This window comes from Cuculus canorus, chromosome 16, assembly GCF_017976375.1.
Source record: "Cuculus canorus isolate bCucCan1 chromosome 16, bCucCan1.pri, whole genome shotgun sequence".
In the NCBI taxonomy this organism is placed as follows: Eukaryota; Metazoa; Chordata; class Aves; order Cuculiformes; family Cuculidae; genus Cuculus; species Cuculus canorus.
The window spans coordinates 9,829,668-9,852,789 of NC_071416.1; the positions used below are offsets into that span (position 1 = coordinate 9,829,668).

At 45.1% G+C, this 23,122-nt stretch overlaps 1 protein-coding gene across 13 annotated transcripts in view; it reads left to right on the top strand.

Moving 5' to 3' along the window:
• The window catches only part of KCNQ2 (potassium voltage-gated channel subfamily Q member 2), a 78,228-nt gene extending 55,588 nt beyond the window's left edge, over positions 1-22,640 (top strand). For 5 of the 13 annotated variants that reach the window (XM_054081618.1, XM_054081621.1, XM_054081620.1 and 2 more), the window contains 5 exons: positions 645-868; positions 1,302-1,410; positions 1,939-2,070; positions 10,984-11,107; positions 11,814-22,638. In XM_054081618.1, the coding sequence (XP_053937593.1) occupies positions 645-868; positions 1,302-1,410; positions 1,939-2,070; positions 10,984-11,107; positions 11,814-12,533 (1,309 nt within the window). In that variant the 3' untranslated portion in view covers positions 12,534-22,638. Of the gene's footprint in view, positions 1-644; positions 869-1,301; positions 1,411-1,938; positions 2,071-4,899; positions 5,008-10,983; positions 11,108-11,813 lie in introns of all 13 variants that reach the window. The other 8 variants (XM_009562746.2, XM_054081615.1, XM_054081616.1 and 5 more) reach the window with 5 other exon arrangements.
• Positions 22,641-23,122: the final 482 nt, after the last annotated feature.

Below are 23,122 nucleotides of genomic sequence, written 5' to 3' on the forward strand. Positions count from 1 at the left end.
CTGGAGTGGCTTTCTTTGCATTTAAGTGTTTGTATTTAAGTATTTAAATATATGACTGGAAAAAAGAGGAACTCCTTGGAATATATAAAAGAGTCAGACTGTGTTTTAGGAGGGAGGAACTGAAGAAAGGGAAAGGATAGGTCTGACCGCCAGAAGTGAAGTGTTTCCAAAGAAGTTAAAAGCTTAAGATTAAGGCTATATTTTATTTGGTGTTTTTTATTAGATACAGGGTTTTGGAAAGCAGTTGTGAAAGAAAAGCTTCCTCACTCGTGAGTGGAGCTGATCAGTGATTTAAGGAATCATAACCTCATTGTTGAACGTCATTCTGTCCCGCCAGCCCTGGCATCCCACGAAAGGGCTTCTGTTTAAGTCCTCATTATTTTCTCTCTCTTAATAGTCATTCTCATTTCACCCATTATGGCAGAAGTATTTCTACAATGCTTTCTTTAAAAAATAAAAAAAAAAAAAAAAAAGAAAGAAATATATTTAAAAACAAAAGAAAAGCCAACAGCAAAACTCGTCTCACTGCTGCTTGGAAGTGCTCTTGGTTTCTAATGGCTGGTGGGGAAGGACTGCGTGGTTTCCAGAATGACTCCTCCTGCTGTCTCCTTTTTGTCTTTGTTTCAACGTGTTTCTCTGAACAGTCAGAAGGTCAGTTTGAAAGATCGTGTCTTCTCCAGTCCCCGCGGTGCTGGCACCAAAGGGAAAGGCTCTCCACAGGCTCAGGGCATCCGGAGGTCCCCCAGTGCTGACCAGAGCATCGAGGACAGCCCAAGCAAAGTGCCCAAGAGCTGGAGCTTTGGAGACCGCAGCCGGGCCCGGCAAGCTTTCCGCATCAAGGGAGCGGCGTCACGGCAAAATTCAGAAGGTGAGAGGCTTGGGCTGCCACGTGAGACCCCCAAAGCCCTAGCTGGCTCCAGCATTCTCTCCATCCCCACCTAGGAAGGGCAGAGCTGCAAGCCAGGATGCTGAAAGAGGTCTCCTTCCTGTGCTTTAGTTTTGAGTATAATAAGAGATAAGAAAACCTCTGCTGTCACCCACTATAATGTGTATATTTATGTATATAGGGCTGGGGAAAGGAGAAAGAGTCGGGCATCTAGAGATGGACGAGAGCTGCAGTTGGCATTGCTGGATGTCATCTTAACACGTCTTGGGAAATGCTCTTATTTGGATGCTCAACAAAGATAGCTTTGGTGCTTCCCCTGGGGTTGCTCTTTGCAATCTGATTCGCCTTTTGTCGTGTGCCACCAGCACAGTAAAGAGTAACACGTTGTCTTTATTCATCCCTCTCTCAAATCCAGAAGCAAGCCTCCCCGGAGAAGACATTCCTGATGAGAATAAAAGCTGCAACTGTGAGTTTGTGACAGAAGATTTGACACCAGGACTGAAAGTCAGCATCAGGGCAGTGTGGTAAGAGACGGAGGGGGAAGTCGTTCAGAAAAATAAAAAACAGGGAAGAAAAAGAGACACTTTAAGTCCAAGCAGAGGTAGCAAATGAAATGCCTGTGCTACAGGCTGTTCTTCCCCTGGGTGGCCTGCCCTCATTTACAGAAAATCCTGCCAGAAAGGGCAATTTTTGCTGAGGGAAGGAATAAATGGAGAAACAAGAAAATCCCCCACAGGGATGCATCCAAATGAGCGTTCTCACCATTTAATGCTGACGTTTATAAAAGCTGTTCAGAGAAGGCACTCACACAGCTGAGAGCCCAAAGGGCATCGGGCACCCCCTGTTGCAGACAGGGCTTCAGCCATGAGCCCCCGCAATCCCCTTCCCTTCTCCTATTGCCTCATCCTCTCTGGACCCCACAGGGTTGGAATTTGTTCCATTTCCCTTCCAAAGCAGCTCCCTGCAGTGCTTTTTATCTGCCACTAAGCAGGTCAGGTGTAGCTCAGGGACTATATTGACTATATTTTGCCTTTCCTCTCCATCTCCTGCAGCATTATGAGATTTCTCGTCTCCAAGCGCAAGTTTAAGGAGAGCCTTCGGCCCTACGACGTGATGGATGTCATCGAGCAGTACTCAGCCGGTCACCTGGACATGCTTTCCCGGATTAAAAACCTTCAAGCCAGGCAAGAGACCCCTCTCTTAGCTCATTATTTTGTTCATTATGTGGGTATTGTCAGGAGAGAGACACTTTCCTTTGCAGGTGCAACTGATTCTTTTTCTTCCTAAGAGGAAAACTCAAGGAAAATGATACTTGTGGGTGGAACCTGCAGGGATGAGCAGGACAGGAACCACAAGCAGAGCAAGGGGTGGTGTTATGGCATTAAAACTGCCTATGCCAGGACGTACACACAAAAATCAGGGGCTCATCCTCCTCCTTGGCTTTGGGAACTTCTGTCATAGTATAAACCACAGGGAACACAGGTGCCTACCTCTGGTCCTCCTGGCAGGATGGCACAGGTTTGGTGCCCCATCCTTGAGGCTAATCTGGCTAATTTGGTGCCTTTCTGGCAATGAGAGATAATAAAATCTAATGTGCTGGTTGTGCCCCTTGATTCTTTAAGTACAGCAAAGGAGCAATGGCTTCTCCAGATGTTGAGGCCACTAGGCCGCTTTAGGAGGGGTCTCTCCTTGGATAGCAGTCTGCCAAAAGTAAACGCGGGTGGGAGTTTCTCCTCCAAGCCCACCGTTGTAGGTGTGGATCTGCTGAGCTGCATTTCAACCTCTCTGCTCAGATTTTAGAGGGAGGTGAGGTAGTTTTAATAGGGGAAGCAATGTAAAAAAAGGGACAAATGGAACCAAGAAGGGCATTTAAAATTTCATTTTCCACCATGATCGCCCAATTATTTCTCCTGTAAATTAATTTTGAACCCTAAACAGAAGATCTGAGCTAAATCTTTTTGCCTGACCGCAGCTCCCTTAGCCTCAATGTCCCATGTTAAAAACCAGGCTCTAAACCCCAACACCCGCTGGCTGTGTTGGCTCAGCAGGAGCAGCTCCAGTACTGCTGAGCTCAGAGGACACCCAGAACAGGGCCAGGGACTGGCCAAAGGCTATCTACAATCAAAATAACATACCATTTACTTGGAGGATGAAAGTATTTCCCTCCATAGCTGTGGCAGCCAGGCTCTGGAAGTTTTCCTTTAATTTCAAACCCGTCTTGGGCCCTGGCAGAGCCAGCAAACATGTAAAAAAATGGGTTTGGATGTGCAAAAATCTAATATGAACCCCAGGAATGAAACAAGAAAGTTGCCTTAGGTAAAAGAGGAATCTCTCTTTTCCTGTGAATCTCTCAGAGACAATTTTAACTCAGCTATTTCTGATGTTCAAGCAGCGGAGGTAACTTTCTCAGCGTTGCTGCATGCAGTACATTTCCCACTTCCAGATATGGAGGCAGAAGGTTCTCCCTTGTGATGGAGATTAAAATATATTGGAGAGTTTCCTCTCTTTGAGCCTCTCACCCCCACTCAGCACAAATTCAGTGGTTATAGATCCAAGATGCTGAATCTGGCGAGAGAAGAGGAGGGAGGGCATTTATATTTCCTAACTGGAAACCTGAGGTCTCCAAGTTGCCTCTGCAGTGGGTAGTGAGCTGTTGGGGTTGTCATCTCCACTGGCTCCAGGGCAGACACCTGAGTTTTAAGCAGCCTGGCAGATTGCCTCACCATCCATGCAAGCCTCCAGTTGCCAGTCCTTCAACCTGCTACAAAACCAGCACAATTTGATTGGGTTTTTTTTTTAGGGTGGATGGGGTAAGGAATTTCAGCTTTCAAAGACCAAACTGAATTCTCCTCTTATCTGTACCCATGGGGCTGTCAGGCTAAGGCTGCTCAGGCTGGACTAGTCTAGGGCTGCCATCCACCCCATTGCAGGGAAGTCAGGAGGACTGGGAACTGCTTTAGAAGTAAGTACCTGGATTTGGGATCCAGGGTCATCAGGCAGCTTCACTGGTTTGCCTATTCCCACCAAGCAGGAGATCAGTGATGGTGACAGGAACAGTCCTTGGAACAACTGGGGTTGTCCTTGGAAACACTCATTGTAGCCAGATGGTCACCAAGAGGTCCCATGGCTGGTCATCTTCCCAGTACAACTAGAAGGGTGTAAGAGACCCTGTAGATGAGATATGTGCCTGGGGTGGCCATGGCCAGCGTTGGGGCTAGAAGTACAGTAGAGCCCAGGGAGGTTGTCGTGGGGCAGCTCGGAGGAGAATGGATACTTTCATTTCCCTTTCCTTCACCAATCAAAGCGCTGTGTTCTCCATGCCAGCTCAGCTCAGCAGGGCTGGCTGTGACCACCCATAGGTGGGGCTTTAGTGGATTAAAGCTGCATTCAAACAAATTTCTGGGGTGTTTACATGCACTCTCCTCTTTAATCATTAATGTCTCTGTCACTGTGTCTGTAATGTGTTCTTTTCAGTGTTGTGTTCACACTGTCTCATGTCTCATCCTGACACCTTGCCAACCATGGATGTCTCCCATTCATTGACTTAGACAATCCTGCAGTATTATTTCGCCAGCTCCAACAGCTCATGCTATTCTGAACGAGCTGAGGATGTGTTATCTAGCACTGGAACTGGACGGAGAATGAATTTATGGGTTTTCATATCCAACCACCGCAATGGGATATTGCTACACATATACAAATATATTCCAGAGGGTAAAAGCATGTTGCCTGTTATATCTGGGATGAGGGGATCTCCTAATGATGTTTTAGTGGTGCCTAAGTCTCCAAATCTTGCCCTGGGGTGAGTAAGACTCTGGCTTTCACCAACAACCAGGCGGTAGGAGACAGCCTTATGCTTCCAGCAGAATGTATTTTCAAATTCTCCCTCTTTCTGTCTCTGTTGTTTCTGTTTTTCTGTTGTTTCTTTCTGCAACTTTTCTGACCAACTTTTCTCTGCGTGTTGCTTCATTATGCATTTTGCTGGTGTCTTTTTTTCTTATTTACTTTGCCAGGATAGATATGATTGTGGGTCCCCCGCCCCCTTCAACTCCCCGGCATAAGAAGTATCCAACCAAAGGACCCATGTATTCTTCCAAAGAATCTCCCCAATACTCGCCTAGGTTAGGATTCACCAAAATGCCGCTTTCTTTGGATTTTTCATTTGCTTAATGTCAAACCCCTTTCATGCCAGTTATATGACGGCATTTATCGCTGAGCAGTGGAGCTTGCTAAATCATGATGTAGAAGGGCTTGCTACTTTGAGTATGCTCTGATTTACTCAAGGAGTAATGGTTTTAAACTAAGGGAAGGTAGAGTTAGGCTGGATGTACAGAAGAAATTTTTATGTTGAGGGTAATAGAACACTGGAACAGGTTGTCTGAGGAGGTAGTGGGCGCCCCATCCCTGGAAACATTTGAGGTCAGGTTGGGTGGGGCTCTGAGGAACGTCATCTGGTCTAAGATGTCCCTGTTCCTGCAGGGAGGTTGGACCAGGTGACCTGTAAAGGTCCCTTCCAACCCAAAGCATTCCGTGATTCTGCTGTCAGTAGAGAGCTTTCACTAGGCAAGCCAAAGGGGGGAAAAAAAGGACATCCTTATAGTCATCAGTAGCCATTGGTTTCTTCAGGTACTGTATTATCTATTTGCATTCTTCTTGTAGTTATTAGAAAGCAGAATTACATCTTTTTAAAATCTCATATTGTATCAGGCTCTCTTCAGATGTAAAAGGTGGAATATTTTCCCCCAAAGCCCATTAAATGATCTTTTTTCTAAAAGGTGAAACACTCCACACGCAGTGAAGGAGGTCTTTGCACTATGAAATGAGTTCACTTCAGTGGGCAAAGTAGGAATGAAGTGTTTCATGCCCGATGAACGCAGTGGTCTCCTTGTCTTGCTGATGCAATTCTGTCAACCATTAAGGAAAAAAATGTGTTAAAATATTACACAGAACTTACTTAAAAACAAAAGGTCCTGATTTTGCAAGGAAAAAGAAGAGCAGGAGCCAAACCCAGCCCTCAGTCATGCATTGCCATTATTAAATTATCTCCTTGATTAAAACCATACATGAAGCTGATACCATGAGGAACGTCAAACTGAAGTTCCCATTTGAGGGCATTTTGAGGTCTGGTCAGTGGGGACCGTGAGCTGAGCTCTGTTTTCACCTTGTAGTGACACCACTGGAGCCTGAGGCAGGTATAAATATTTGCCAGAAAGTCATTTTCCATGCATTAATAGCAGGCAATTTTTAAATGCAGGGAGCTTAGATTCAAATGTTTTCTTTTCTATATATATTTGCCCTCCCTAAAAGCTGATACGTGACAAATCTCTTGATTTGTGTTTAAGCTGCTCTGAGTAATCTTCACTACAGGAATGTGAGTAAAAGGAATGTTGAAAGCTCACCTTTTCCCACTCAGCTGCTCAAAGATTAAAAAGAATAAGAGAGTTTTCCAGAAGCCCCAAGCTTTATGCTTGGAAAAAAAGATGCTCTCTCGAAAGTATTTTTTCCCATTCCTTCTCCCTGCCAAATGATGAGGCCCAAAAAGTTTTCAGAAATGAAAAGACTTTTCTTACTTGCAGCAACAGTTTGATTTTGAGATGAAAATACACATTGAAATAGATTTTGTTCTTCACTAGAGGCAAGGTTTTCATGAGAAAGCTTATGCCTTGTCCACAGAAAAAGTGATCGGTAGATCCGAGGGAAGGAGGCCTTACACTGGGATGTTTATTTTATTTCCTCTAAGTCTGTTGCTCTATCATTTTACTGTTAATGACTTTCCAGCCCGCTGGTTTTACAGTTTCTAATAACGATGGCCAGAGTAAAATCTTTTTGGACGTGCCCAGTAAGCTGGTGGGGCATCAAGACTTTATTTTTCATACTTGCTCCCTTTTTTAATGAATTGAATTTTCTCCTATCTTCTTTACTGAGCTGTGGCTGAGAGGCTCCAGAAAGCAGCAGAGTAGAGAAAGCTGCTGAGATCTGTGCTGCCACCCAGAAAAAGCTCGTGCTGTGCTTAATTTTTGGCAGCTGCATCCTCCTACAGACACCAGGGGGTCTTGTGAGATGCTTGAGGTGCGTGAGGGATGGGAATCAGAGCTCTGAGCAGCCCCAAGCCCAGATCCAAACACTCCGGGTCAGGCTCTGCCGCTGCTATGGCCTTCATTATCTCAGCAGCACGTGGGTCCATTCCATGGGGGCCCCCCAAGCTGCTCCTTTTTAGCCCACACCCCCCTGTTTTAGGCAAATGCTTCCCAGATCATAAGAAAACACCCAGTAGAAGAAGAGAAACAAAATGAAGTGATGTCCCATGAGCTGTCTGAACCCCTTGGATTGCATTGTGGTGCTCTAGTGGCAAGGGCTCACTTCAGCCAGTTTTCTGCAAGTAGCTCCCAGCAAAGGTTGTTGGGAATTAGTGGGTGTCCCCAGCTGAGATTTGGCTGAAGGTGTTTACTCTGTGCTGTACATACAGACAATTTGGATTAAATTCTTTTGCTCAACTGATTTAACGCAGAACAGGTGCAACCTCAGCTGTACTATTTAGACAACAGATATTGGTCAAAATGTGGCTAGAGCAAACTTTATTGCCAAATGAGGAGGTAAGTAGCCAGTCCTGTGACGTGGATGAAGGGGGTTTGGCTTCAATGCCTGGATTGTGTACAAAAAATTATAAGAGATAAAGAAAAAAGAAAGGAAAAAAAATTGAATATATATTCCCAAACACTTCATTTTTATCTCATTTGAGCCATTTGACCTTTTGATGTCTGCTTCTGGCCCGAGGGTGACATATTACACCTCTTTGCATGCACTGTTGGCATGAAGCATAATGAAGCATGAGAAAACCTGCACTGTGGCTGATGCAAGACTTTACATTTTATTTTTGTATCATTAGGAGGAAGGAAAGATCCCAAAGTTTGCTTTAAAGAGCAACCCCCTTTCTCTCTCCCTCCCAAACTGAGACCCAGCAGAGCCTCTTGAGGACAGCAGATGGCACAGTTTGTCGTGCATCCTTAGAAATCTCTGAATCCTCTTCTGCCACAAAGGGAAAAATACGGGGCTGATTCTTCCAAAGCCTGAGCTGAATTCTTCCCTCCACACCTCTATTCAACACAGCCAAGATAAGCATTGGGAATCACAAGGCTCCCCATGGGATGTAGGGCAGAAGTGGGGTTTGGCATCTCAGAAGATTCACGGTCCTTTGTCAAGCAGTAGGATCATACAGTATTCCTCTCTACTTGCAAAGGCGGAATACATACTCTCTTCTTCATCTTTTGAGCTTTCCTGCCCAATTTGGACAAAACCTTGAACTCTTTTATAATGGCTAAAAGGACCTCCAGTTCTTTGTGGTGCTCAACTGGGCACTGCTGGGTTGGGAGCTCATGAGGAAATTCCTCTCTTCTCTTGCATAATATAAGGTGCGAATGAAATCTCTGGGCTTTGCTGAGCGTAAGAGCGCTCTACCCTGGTCTAACTTCTGCCATGGGAAGCAAAGGGGTGGGAGACCTTGAGCCTGCTTTCTCCTAACTGAAGAGGACTTGGTTCACCTTCCTTTACCCTCTCTGAACTGCAGTCAGTGTCCTACAGCTGCCCATCACACTGTCCCTGGTGCATACCCTGCCTCCAGTTTGAGATCTGGCTCTCTGGTTTCTCAGAGCGGTGGAAGATGATGACCTCAGAAGTCACGGCTGTGGTCAAGTATAGACATGAAGGGAGCGAATCAAGCAAGAATTCTCTTGGGCTCTGGTATCAGTGGTATATGGGCGAAGGCTTCGGAATGCTTTATGTGTGAGCTCTATGAAGTGCTTCAGTCCTGCCTTTAAATCATAGCAGGTCTACAGGCATGTCCAGCCTACAGGTGATGGAAGAAGTCAGGGCTTTCCTGTATGGTATTGGTGATCGCTCCTTCTATGGAGTGCCAGCTGGCCTTCTGTGCTTCACCTGGTTCTCTTAATGGGTAGGTCTTCTCTTAAGGACATGGAAAAGAAAAGTCCTTCTTCAAATTCTTCAAATGCAAGATTAGGAGTAGGGTTGCACAAGACTCTCTCTGCTGTTCTGATGCTCCGTAGCATGGCGATGTTCAGTTTTCCTCTCCCTGTTACAATCTGTCCTGCTTCCCTGCTCTACTCAGCAACTGTTGAAGGACATCTCATCTCCATTAGTGGACACATTTCAGTGTTAGTGCTGTGCTAGATGGGACAGGAGGACAGAGCAACCTGATTGCTCTTGGCCTTCCACAATATTCAGTAGCATTTAGACTTTGGGCCTCTTTAAACGCGTGCTCATTGTTTTACCACTCTACTTGCTTGTGCATACAGGAGTGGAGTTCGTACAGTGGCTGTACTACGCCTTGACTTGTGATTCCAAACCAAGGTAGCCCGAGGTATCCAATTTAATACCTCTTTGCTTTCACGGTAGCAACATTGTTGTAGGATTTCTTGTGCTGTCTGTCATGTCAGTAATTGCATCCCTTGTGGGAAGTTCCTGTCCCTGTCAATAATCTGCTTCTCCCATTACAAGAGAGAAATAAGGCATGCGTATTCCTCACACTTGTAATTGCAGCACTTGGTGCTCCTTGTACTCCTGTGCTTATATTGCTAAGCAAAGGATCAAATGTGACTTTTTTTAAGCAGAACTCTATTCTGTCGCATCCCTGCCCAAATGAAGTGTGTTCTGGAATCAAAGATAAACTCTAAAATAATTGTTGGCTTATAGTTTCTGTCTTTGGTGTGATGTGCTCATCCACTTCATCTCTTTGTGCCAGATCTTCTGGTGCTGTAAACTGCTGTTGCTCTAATATAAGCCAAGGCTGGCCCATACCCGCTGATATCTGTCCCTTAATGTCAACTGCCAACATATGTACTAAGTCCCTGTCAAACGTAAAGGAAACAGATGGCTCTTGTGTTGGAAATAGCCTCACATCTCATTCCTTTCCTTGGTTTTTGTTTGTTTGTTCATTTTCCCCTGTCTGTCTTCGTTCACCTCCTTTCTTTTCCTCCTCCTGGTGCATGGACCCATGGCCCACATGGCAGAACTGCGTAAGAAGCATTTTGAGTTTTCCACTCAAGATACCTCAACTTGATTTCAGTCAGATTAATTAACCCTTCTTTTCCCCCGCCACCCTTACGTTTGGTGCATTATGCAAGAGTAAAGTTTGCCTGGCGTAGAATTAGGTTATGAACTGGGCTGCCATTAAGAAGCTATTCCAAAGCTGAGTTGCTCCCTTGACTTTTGAGGGGTCAAGAAGCTGCAGTCTTTACTCTTAAGAAAATTTATAACTTGATGCCTCAAATAAAATTGGCTTCTAGGTTCCAAAGTGGCTCTTGCCCTCCTTCTTCCTCTGCCTACAGAGCTTTATGTCAGCCCAGGTGTTTCTAGACTGGGAACGAGGTGTTGCAAATGTAGTGTGTGTAAGGAAATTAGTGCCAAACAACATGCCCGTAGCTGATTTGGCAGGAGTGTCCTCCACTGTTACCAGTTCAGAGCCCTACTAATAGAAGACATCTAGTGATACAGCTGTGGAGGGCGGTAGCATTGAGCCAATTTGGTAATGTTTGATGAGTTCTGACCAATTTCAGCCTTGCTGTCATTCCACTAAAATGGTTAATGCGATGCCTGTTTGTCTGGCTCTTAAGGCAAGCGGCTCATTTTCATGGACATGAGAATTACACACTTACATTTGCATCGAGGAGAGGGAACTGCTGCAAAGACTGAGAAGAATCCCATTGACATATGCTAGGCAGAAAACTTGATCTTCCCCCAAAATGATAATTTCTCAGTACAAATAACAAGTTAATTGATTTGGAAGAAAGCCAGTTAAAGAACTTTTTTTTGCAGTGGGTAAATTTACTGTGCATAATGTGCCAGGTTTTATCTGTATAAACAGAAACGGATGATTTCAAACTGTGCTAATACCGCTCTGAATTTTGCATCTGAATTAACACTTCAGTGCCACTGCGTGTCTGTGAGTAATTTGGAGTGTTAGTTGGGAGAGAGGCTGTTGCTTTGTCCCACGGAGGCGCCACAAGTGGAGCCCTCCTCACCTGCTGCCTCCAACTGACTCCAGATCCTTTTCCGGGGGTGGGGGGATTTTTTGATCCTGCTAGAGTTGACCAGATCGTTGGGAGAGGATCTTCCATGACTGACAAGGATCGGACCAAAGGGCCAGCAGAGGGGGAGCTGCCGGAAGACCCCAGCATGATGGGCAGGCTTGGAAAAGTTGAAAAACAGGTATACTGGGGGAGGAGGGAGTTCTTATCAGAGGGTGTGCGTGTGTTGTGTTGTGTTTTCTTGCCTTGTTTTCCCCGGTAGGACATTACCAGTTAGGAAAAAGTCAGAGCTAAGAATACTTTGAACAAAGAAGCAAAGTGGATGTTGTAAAAGGGCATTACATGTCTTAGAAGCCTAAGTACTACTTTAGGAACAGGCGTTTGGGAGCCTGTCATGTATAAGCTGTCCTTTTTTAGCATCTTTACCAAAATATACATTATTTTTGTAAATGGCACGTTGGGGTTTTTGGCACCGCACTAGGTGTGTTTCAAAGAGTCTATGAGCCTGGCTGGTGTAGGTGCTGGCCTTGCTGAAGATGGAAATCTTCCTGGAGGATGAGGCTTAGAAATCCCCGTGGCCATCTGAGCCCAGGTAACTGCCAGGCGCAGGAAGGAGCTGAAAGCCACTGGGAAGATGTGAGTGTGCTCCAGCTTTCCTGGCATTTGGTGCATGTCAAAAAGGTTACAGGAGTTTAAGCCCTGAAGAAAGGTGGAGAAGTAAGTTTTTTTTTTCTGAATAGGACAATTAAATATTTAGTAAAAGTTTCAGTTTGGTGCAGGGCAGTGAAGGCAGACGTCATCTATGAAGCCCAGCCCCGTACTTGTGCCTAGGTGGCTTGGAATTTGCTTGTGGTGTGCTTGCTCAGACTGTTTGTGGTGTTTTGCAGGTTCAGTCGATGGAGAAGAAGCTGGACTTCCTGGTGAACATTTACATGCAGCGGATGGGCATCCCACCAACAGAGACAGAAGCCTATTTTGGGTCCAAAGAACCAGATCCAGCACCTCCCTACCACAGCCCTGAAGACAGCAGGGAGCACATTGACAAGAATGGCTGCATCATCAAGATCATCAGGTCCACCAGCTCCATGGGGCAGAAGAACTTCTCTGCCCCTCCAGCCCCTAACAACACATGCCCGCCCTCAACATCATGCCAGCAGCAGGTCTACCAGCGGCAAAGCCATGGCTCCTCGCCCGTCGGAGACCCCGGCTCGCTAGTCCGCATCCCACCTCCTCCCTCCCACGAGCGCTCCTTGTCCGCATACAGTGGTGGGCACAGGGCGAGCGCAGAGTACCTGAAGAATGAAGACATTACAACCAAACACCACGAGAGTGCCATGAGAGACAGCGACACGTCCATCTCCATCCCCTCAGTAGACCACGAGGAACTGGAGCGCTCTTTCAGCGGCTTTAGTATCTCCCAGTCCAAAGAGAATTTGGACATCCTTAACAACGGTTGCTATGCAGCCGTAGCCAAAATCAGACCCTACATTGCAGAAGGGGAATCAGACACCGATTCTGACCTCTGCACACCCTGCGGTCCTCCTCCCAGGTCGGCCACAGGCGAGGGACCCTTCAGTGACATGGGCTGGTCAACCCCCAGGCAGTGAAGCCTTCTTGCAGCCACCAAGCCACGTCTGAGCACTGGCAGCTGCCCATTCCTGCTGTCCACGTGTCGAACTTCTCAAGGAGATTGACAGCTAAGGTTTTCCTCCTTCTAGGACATCCTTAGCTGGCAGATACTTTCTTGCAGCTCACTCTGGGAGGGGAATGAGCAGGTGCAAGCCTGCATTTGTGGAAGAGGGCATGGTGGTGAGCGAACTGGAGCCGAGAAATCCAGATTTCTTTCATACTCTCTTTCTAAGATCATTAGGTGAAGTTATTTCATGGTGCAGGGTAGGCAGTTTGCATTTCTTGGGAGTCCTCAGAAGTGCAGGGCAGGAATAAATCACCTGGCCAGGGCTTTTGGAGGTCACAGGAACTGGTGGCTGACAAGTGTTACATGGGAATTGCCACATCATGGCACTGGTGATTAGACCTTTAGGTGGTTTGGAGTCATGGAATGAACATGTCTGTTTCTGGCTTAGATTTCAGTTCCGCATAATTACGGGGGTTGTTACTCTGTGGTTCCTCGTTAACTGTCAGGAAGGTGGCATAATTCCAATATAATACATGGAAATGTTGTGTAGGACCCTGGAGGAGAGGGATGGCGGCTGAAATAGTTGCATGAACAGAAGACATGGCCTTAAAAGTGGGGCAGGTTAGGATACTGCTCTGAACCCGAACCGTGTGGAAATTATCCTATCTTAGGAAACTCAGAAATATGAGCTTGAGTGCAAGAAGAGAGACAACCCTGAGGGCAGAGAAATGAGACAGAAAAGGAGGACAAGAGACTATGAGGCTGGAATTTTATGTTTTAAACCATGTATTATATTTAATTCTCTTTCCTCCTGTTGATGATGGACCTGGAGGTGCTTTGGAAGGAAAGGCAAACTAAAGGCAACCCTTCCGAAGGGCTGCCGTGGGGTGAAGCCATCCTAATGGCCAGCAGTGCTGCTGTGGTGGAGTTGCAGCCACCACGCCAAAGGGAGAGGGTGGATATGCAAGATTCCGTGGTCCTCAACGTTGCTGCAAGTTAATTGGTGAGCTCCATCCTTTTGAAGCCCTGTTGGTCAGAGCGGGCACTTTTCTTACTGTTTGCAATGTGTCTGAACATTTTTGCACACACTACACCCTGTGAAAATCTTTCCTTTCTTCCTCTGCCCTGCCAAGAATCTCACACCCATGCTCTGGGGACATCTTTTGGTTTTGTTTGGGTCCCTCAAGCTGACTTAAGAGGTGCTTCTTTGTTTCTTCATGGTCTTTCAGAAGCCTCTTACCTGTGCTTGCCTGCAAGCTGTGCCAATCCAAGTCTGCCCTATTTCATTGTTGTTAAAGTGCTTTTTCTCGGAAGGACCATTGTGTCATTAACGAGAACCTCTGCAGTGCATTCAGCTGGAGGAAGGGGAGAGGAAAAGTGATGCTCAAAGTTTCTTTTGGGACCAAAACGAAGTCACAAAGTGATCCTTTACATGAATAGGTTGGTGAGGTTTCTTTTCGCAAGGGCGTGGATCAGGAAAAGTTGTGTTTGGGATCCACCTCCAGGGTTGGGACACCATGGCTGGTGTTGTGCCTCTGCACCCTCCCATGCATCTACAGCCCGAATCCTGAGCGTGTTTTCCGCTGGGGCTGTGTTTGTGATTTCAAATCCTATCTCTCCGCATATTCCCTGTGTGATATCCAGAGCCCGTTAAGGATATTTAGGTGACAATTCCTTTCTGTGTGGCCTTTGAGGGGCTGAACATTGACTTGCTTGGGTTGACGGGAGAATCACAGCCTTTTTCTCTCATCCTGTTTGCTTGACCAGAGATAGCAACCAATGGAGACCCATGACTATTTTGGCCTTAGGGAAGATGTGGGTGCAGCCTGACAGCTTGCAGACAAGAAATAAAAGCATCCTTTTGCTCATGTTCAGGACCAACGTGCAGGTTTTCACATGGGATTGAGGGGTGGGGAAAGGCTCTGCATGACTTTTCCTGCCATTTTTCACCACTCCAGAGGGGAAAACATTTTTCTTAGAGGCGACCTGGGCTTCCAGCCATGCGAATTCCTTTCTTTCCTTCTTTGATTCATTTTTTGTTACCTCCAGCAATTTTTCTCTCTCTACTTGTGCTCCAAAACTCCTTTTGGCTCCAGATTTCTTTGTGCAAAGTGAACCCAGTGATGCTCTTGACTTCCATACAGAGAAACTTTTGAATGCAAAATGGCTCCGAATTGTGCAGATTTGCCCCTGGCACCTCCGCAAAACGAGATGCCTTCTGGTAGAGCGAGAAATACCAGCAGGTCCCAAATCAGACTTTGTCACGTGTTTTCTAGTGACCACAAGAATGTAAATGGCACAGGGTGAGGCAAAAGTCAACATTGCTCCTGCCAGCTGCTCACTGCAAATTTCGTCCAAGTCAGAGATAACAAAGATTTATTATCTTATTTATTTGCAATTATTTTCTGAGGCCTGCTGGAAATTTGGTATGATATAAAGGCAGGAATTTCAGATGAGGATGATGGCATAGAGTCCTGTTGCTGTACGGGTACCTGACTGGTCTTTGACAGAGGAGGCAAAGTCAATAGGCCTTCAAGGCACAATTTTTGCAGGATGTCATTTTCATCATGTCCTATTTTTGAATCCTTATAGACTCTATTTTGAATGCCACTTTCCCAGTTCTTCTTGCAAAATTGCTTTCTCGTGCCCTGATGATGTTACACCCTTGAAAGCAAATACTGTCAGGGTGTTCCAAGGAGACGCAGTTCCACTGTGTCCTCTGAGTTACCCACACACTGAAATCTGGCAGTCTTTAACCTCCTTTAAGGAGTGCGTAGAAAGAATTGTCCTTATCCTCTTCTAGTAAGTTATTACACCTGAGTTTATAAAGATTTTCTGACTTGCAGCTTTAAAAGATGTTGGATTTGTCCCATGGTCACTGATAACAGAAAATAGGTTTTATATAGAGGCAGTACAGATTCTATCTTGCTGCTACAAATTTCACATTATAGTTTTTTGGGAAGACATAAGAAATAGTCCACATTTATCCATGGCATCGTTTCAAAGAAACTCTCACACACACCTGCATCCCCAACCATGACATAGATTATCTCTTCTCATTCATACAGGTAAAAAGACTTGACTTGGATTTTTGGGTTAACTTACACCAGAATTAACTCGAGTTAACTCCAAATAATGCTTCTTATTTCCCTGAAATGATTAATGCCTGCATAAATGAGAACAAAGTCTGCTTGTTGCTTCTTCACCTAAATAATTTCCTTCCTGTCCTAAATGATAGTTGAATACTTCCTGCAAAGCCTCCACTTTCCGTCCCTCGCTTCCCCCTTGCCTTTATCACACCCTCCTGGTGGTGATCTTCCACAGGAAATCTTAACCACTAGATTAAAAGAGAAGAAATCAATTTTATTTTGCTAATAAGGCAGTCACAATGATAAAAGACCTTTGTAAGGGTGGACAGGCAAACTTTGTCCCTCTGCTGAGCCTCTCTCAGGCTCGTCTTTGCTCCCCTGTTTTTCACAAGCCTGATTCTGTATTTTTCAGAGGACAGAAACAAGTTCTAGACAATGCTGAGTGTGGACAGAGGAGATCGAGGAGAGCTTAAGGAGATGCAAAAGCCAAATTTCCAGCGGGCCATTGTGAACTGCTCTGGTTGTGTGTGCAAAGCCTGGTTTTGAGGTGCATCCATGCTGAACATGAAGCCGTGGCCTTGGACCAGAGCCTGGGATCTGGTCTCCAAGAAACTTCTGGTCTTTTTTTTTTTCTGAATCTGGATCTAGGTCTGGAGAGAAACACTGCAAATGGCCCCACCTGTGGGATGGAGCAATCCCTGAGACCAGGACCTGAAGCCACAGTTTATGGGTGTTTCAAGTCCAAATGTGAGTTCAAGCTGGCTCAGGAGTTCATGTCACTGAACAGGAGATGTGGGTGGGGATGTTAGAATCTCTGTGCAGGTGGCCTTTCATAACGTGACCCCGAGACATAGTAACAGAGCATTACCCGTAAATTGAATTTCCCAACATTTGGGAAGGGACTTTAATGTTACTCAAGTGCAGATTTTGTATGTGATTTTCCTTGTTGACTCATTTTCTTATTAATAATTTTTAAAACAGAAATGTCAAAGATCTCCCTGAAAACAAACCTTTAGTCCAGCTCAGAAAGCCGTTCTGTTTCTTTAGACAGATTGCATGATAGATCAGGCTTTCTAAAAATGTATTTATTTTCAAGTGCTGCTTAACAGATCCAAATAAATTCTGCACGGTCATTGCTATTTACAGATAAAAAGGTATATTTTTACATTTTTAATTGACTTTTAAGATTTTAAATTATGTGAATTTTTAGAACAAGTTTATATACTCTACTTGAGAAGCCAGAGCATCAACTCAGACGCAAATACTCCCCTTCCTAACAGAAAGAAAATACACATTTATTTATCTTTTTCTCCAGAGGGAGCTACAGCAAACCTGACTGCCCTTAGATCCCCAGGATCAATACTGTCACACAACATTATTGGTAAAAAAAAATGAAAGTTTTCAAAGAGAAACTGAAATTCCTAGGGAAATTCCTAGGGTAAGGACCCTTAGCAGTGAGTATTTTATCAGGAATGTTAAAAGTCCCAGGAGCAGGCTAAGGATTTCTGTTTCCCCACCTGTGCTCGTGTGACTCCTCTCAGCCCTGAGCCTCCATCCCTTTCTTCCTGTGGTCCTCCGACCTGTGCCCACACACCCGCTCTCCATTCTAGGTCAGCATCTTCTGTTTTCATCATCAGCCTCCTTTTCATCAACCAGAAACAAGGAAATCAGATACAAAAGCTCCTTCACCTGCAAGTAACATTGAGGCTGTGAGAGGGAGAGCTTTGGCACGGGGCAGGAGGGTGGCAGCCCCCTCCGAGCCCCGCGTGGGTCACTCCATGGTATGAAAGCAAACTCTTGCTTTTAGCACACAAGCACCCCAATGCCTTCTGCGTCACAGAGCAAAATCTGCTTTGAGCGAGGGTGTGGGTTGGTTGTTTTTTTTTTAACAATAACAATAGGGTTTTTTTAATAATAAGGATAATAATAATGCATAAGAGTCTTCTTTAGTATATCTTAGTGTTTGATGCCCCAGTGACACAATACTGCTTGCCTTATATTAGTGTCTAGAGGGAGAGGGATTACACACATTTTGATACTCTATTAATCGCGCTTATAATTTAGGTAGCAGCAAGGAGCGGCTGCTGGAGGAGGAGCAGCCGGGTCCTTTTTAACGTATGAATGTGCTTTCCAGACTATCTCACTGACTGTACTCTCAATTTTGCCTGCTACTGCATGCAGCCTGAGATGAGTAGACAGCGATATGCTCCAGCTGTATCTGCACTCCCAGATTGCTGTAGTACCTGATGAGGTAACATTGCCAAAAGCATCATTTTGGGGAGAGGCCGTCCTCCCAGTGACCCATCGCGTAGGGTGCTGCGGTGCTTCTGTAGGTAACACTGATGTACCAAGTGTCTTTCATGCCATGCCTGATCATTGCACCGTCCCTCTGATACAGCATGCATGAACTCCACTTTCACCACTTGTAACTAAGGGGTGAAAAACCCACGTTTGTACCTGTGGTTCCTTGAAATGTGTACATGGGGGAGGAAAAAGTATGAATTGTATTGGCTGTGCGTAACAACCTCATTTTGATCCAGGTGGCTCTGAAGAAACGCATCCCAGATACCCCCTGCTGAGGGCTTGGAGGCAGGCAGTGCCAGGGGTGGACTGGTCTTCATTTAGGAGATGCTGTTTGAACCCACCCCTTTGAGACTTGCCCTATGTCCATCTTAAGTCTCATAAGGTTCTCTCGCTTGCATCCAGCTCTGGTGTACATGTGCGTTTGTGCCTGCAGCCCCAACAGGATATGTGGGGGACTACGTGACTCCCACACTTTAGAAACCCCTCTTTGGAAATTTGAGCCACCTTTGTCTACAGCCCTTGGGGGTCTCAAGGACCCTGCAGCTGTGCCATATCCATTCCTTGTGGAAGCATCTCTTACTCTCCTTACGGAGAGGCTCTGAGCTACCTTCATATAAATGTTTTGCCACAGTTCTCCCCACTGTAGTACCAGACTGTCAGGGGACCTTCAGGGTTTGCCCACCTTGTTGGGGTTTGCAGTCTCACATATCTCTTCACGCTGCTGTCGTTATCTTGTTTGAAACTCATCCCGTATCCTCACCTTCCTTGTCCAGACTATATATAAGTGAAGGTGTAATGCCAGCACTCTGCTCTGAGACTTGCTTTTGGCCTGGCATCACTAGATGCACCAGGGAGCCTTCGTGTTTTGTTAGCATGACAGTTTGGCTTTTTTGTTGGCAATTATTTGCTTCCTCATTGAGCCACCGTGGCCTCAACACATCCCTGGTTTGTTGTGCTGGAGCCTTTCAGCGCAGGGATGGAGTCTATTTTCCCCTGCTGTGCAGTCCTCTTGGTTTCAGCTGATTGCAGTGAAACAGGGATAAGGGTTCAGGTTTTCTTGTCAAGCTGAACGTCTTAGAGAAGAGGTAACAGATTCTAGCAGAGGGAGTGCCCTTGCTCCCTGAAGCAAGAGCTGCTTTCAAGACCCCAGTCCCCTTCAGTGGTCCACACATGTGGCTTTGCATGCCAGGCTCCAGCTTGATAACGGGGAGAAATGGAAAGCAGCTGGTCCAAGCTGTGCTGTTTCCCAAGCTGCCAGTGAACCTGGAAGCATCTTGCCCTCTTCTAATTCCTGTAAATAGTGCCGCAGATGAATTGTTCCAGCAGCATTTCTTTGCCTAGTCCTGAGAAACTTGAGCTAACCGCAAAGCTTTCCAAAACTCAGTGCCAAGCTCAGGCTAGATTTCACCTGCAGCTATGCCTAAAATTTTAGGGCAAGGTTAATGGTTTCAAGTAGAAGCCATGCCAAAAATCTCCAGTTCGGATGATTCTGGCCTAAAATCAAGGCTGAATGTCACGCTGCTGGAATTTCAGCTCCATTTGGCACTGATGACTGTGGACTTGGGGAGATGCTCCCTCCTTCCCACTCCACACAAGAAAAGGTTGGCACAAACCTTGCAAGCCAAGATGAGAAAATACCTCCTTATTTTAGCATGCCATGGGCACCTGCCATTGGTAGAAGCAGTATTTCACAGTAATCCCTTAATCCTAATCAACACAGTGTCCATGACTCAGTATTTCACATATGCGGTGATGCTCGTGAAAGGGATTTATTACAGATGTGGTTATAGAGGGCTCAGTCCTTCAGCGTCTCTGTAGACACCGTGTTCAGCCTTGCTGATGACCTGAGAAGTCATCAAAGCTGGTGACAGGTCATTTCTGTCCTGCCTGGTCCAGCATCTTCCCTGGAGCTGAAGCCATCCCGTGCTCCTGGCAGGAGGTAGGATGGGGACTCCTCTGTGTTGGTTTCTCTTCTCTACCCCCAAACCCTACAAATTTGAAGTTTCTTCACATTTTCCTCAAAAAAAATCGTGCGTGAGGTAGAGAACCTGAGACTTTCAGCAACAAAGAGGCAAAACAAGACGTAGCTGATAAATGACAGAGATTTTGTTATTTTAAACCAAGAGCAGATTTTAAACATAGTTGCACTTGCTGCGTGGTATATCAAATGCTTTAGGAGATTCAATAAACTATTCTTATAAAGGTTTTATTCTTTTATCAGTAATTCGTATAGGTGGGTGTCACTGTCCTTATACAGCAACGCTCCACACGCTAAAACTATACTCCTGTTTTGTCAATATAGACATTGTATTTATGAGATTTATCTTGCTTAGTGTCACTTTGGCACAATATCCACGTGTACTGCACACTGATTGCACATTACATGCCAAATGCTGATAGGTATCACTACACGTAATAAGTGTATGTGTGTTGAACAGACACCAAACGAAGCGTTACCTGCCTAGTTTGTGATGTAACTGGGAAAAGAGGAGAATGAAGATCTTGTTTTGTTACGAAATGCACTGCATTCAAATGCTTCTTTAAACAGATTTTAAAGGGAGCTGAAATAAGTGAAAATGCCTCTGCAATGTTACTTAAAAATACCTGAACAAAACAAACAGAGCCCGAAAATACTTAATAACTGCTGTATTTCTATATAGTCTTCATTGCTATTCATCTGAACTGTAAATTCTGTACAGATTGAATGAAGTTCACAGTTTATCTTTGTTATAACCTGCAAGATAAAAGGACAACACAACTTTGGCTGCAAAAATGTGTGCATGTTGTTTGCATACACGCATATACCTACTGGTGTATGTGCATGTGTCTACAAACACATCACACACATCCTTTAAAACAGGTAAAGCTGCATCTGCGATTCACATGGGGTCAAAAAGGTTCTATTTTGGCAATGGGAGAGTGGGTAAAACCAAATCAAAAGCCACATTGCAATAATGTATTTCTATCGAAAAGGAAGATTTGAAAAGGAGATTGATGTGTAACTGCCACCCCGAGGAGAAATCCCATTCCTGAAGGCAGCACGGGCCACGCAGCAGTGATGCAGTTGTTTGAAATGATAATTTCTTTGGCTTCCTTTCAAACAAACAAACAAAAGAATGTAGCGGCCAGTGCTAATTCCGAGTTCGAACCAAAAAGCCCATTCCTGGGACCTGTGGCCAAACAGTTGTCCCATGCCATTAGAGAGCCAAGGGCAAAGGCTTTATGTGCTGTGACAGGGTGGCCCTGACGGCAGCAGTGTTGGCTGGTGGACAGTGCCACCGTCTCCCACAGACCTGGCATCACCCCAGTTTGGGCAGAGAATCCCGCTGCCCTGTGGGCCCTGCTCTCACCTTTGCCTAGGTATTTAAAAAAAGCCCCTAGTTAAGAGACATTTAAGGAAAGAGTCATCAAAAGCCCATTATTTATCTTAGAGTTGTTAAAGAAGTGCATTACAATCAATAAGTCTGCTTTTCCAAGCAGGTCAGTCTGCAGACTTCAATTGCCCCATACAGAGATTTCACCAACCTCATCAAATAAATCATCCTCTAGGATTTACTTCCGCCCATAGTTTCACAGGTATAAGATCTAAATTGGGTAGAACTTCTCCCTCAGCATTTAATCTAAACAAAGAAAGGCATGAAGAGCTAAGTTTTCCCGTTAAACACTGCTGGATGTCATTGAAAAAAATTACCAGATTTTTGCATTGGCCTGAAATTCATTTCTAGGTCCAAATTTATTGGACCAAATTTATGAGACACTTCAGTCCCAAATTTGTTTGTAAGCAAAGGGTAGCTGCGTTACTGGAGTATGTTGCTCTTTCCTTGAGATACCTTGAAGCTATCATGGTTTCTATCAGCATCTGGCTCATTTGGCCTTAACTAGGCAAAGAACGGTTGATGCATTTCCCCGACGGTGAGCTACGAGGTGAATTTCACACCAGGAGAGGCCGTTGTCGCTTGGTGTGAATGTCGGTGCTGCACGCCCTCGCCTCCCGCTCGTACAAATCTGGGGCTCAGTTGAGCGTGAAAGTTTGGTTGTCCTTTAGAAAGCAAAGACAGCTGCTGCTTTGCTTCCTTTGATTTGCTCTGTTGCCTTGGCTTTTTTGCACTTTCGTTTCATCTCCAAAGAATCTCTCATAATGCCTTTGGTACTTCTGTACACTTTGAAACTGTTTTGTATGTATGAAATGGTACACACGTTCTCTTGTAAAATAGCACTTGGACTTGGGTTGGGTTTTCTTTTTTTGGTGAATGTGTAATTTCCTCTGTACATTTCAATCATGACTTTGTGCAATGTACATTTTATAAGGACAGATGCCAAGGGAATGACCTGTAGTTTTCTAAGGAAATAGCTAGAATGACACAGTCACAGATGGTTCTACATTAGCACCGCGGAAAAGCAACGTAGCCCAGGCTTTTACACTGAAGCGCTGAGTGTGATGCAGCGTGTACCTTCACACGAATGACTGTGGCAGCTGCAAAACTGTATAGGTGTGATATTAAAAACAACATCGACGGTTGCCATTGGAAGGGAAATGGTGGGAAATTAAATAATCACAATCATTAATTCAAGCCTCAAAGCATCAGAATGGAAAATTTGCATTCAGTAAAAATACCAGAGATTTAACCTTCATGAGATGAAATACACATTTATTTTTCTTTGCACTTCTCCTCTTTGCTTCATTTGTTCATTTGTAGTGATTTCTTGGTGCTACAGGGACCTATTTAATAGCTGACGAAGAGGAGTGAGATGCTGACTGCGGGCCTGACCCTTCTGGCATTAAACCTTCACACCTCCTTTTCTTATTTCATAGGATCAAAGACACATTTGGTTGGAAAAGACCTTTGAGATCACGTGAGTCCAACCATACCTGTCCACTACTAAACCACATCCCTGACCACTTTGTCTACCTCATCTACTCATCTTTTAAACACCTCCAGGGATGGTGACTTGGCCACCTCCCTGGGCAGCCTCTGCTCGAGAACCCGTTCTGTGGAGAGATTTTTCCTAATATCTAATCTGAACCTGCCCTGGTGCAACTTGAGGCCATTTCCTCTCATCCCCTTTATTGTTAGTGTTTTTCTCTCTGATCTATAAAATCAAACTCAGATATCTCAAGTGCTCTCAGTTACAAGGACACCATCCGTTCAGAGTCCTTTAATAATAT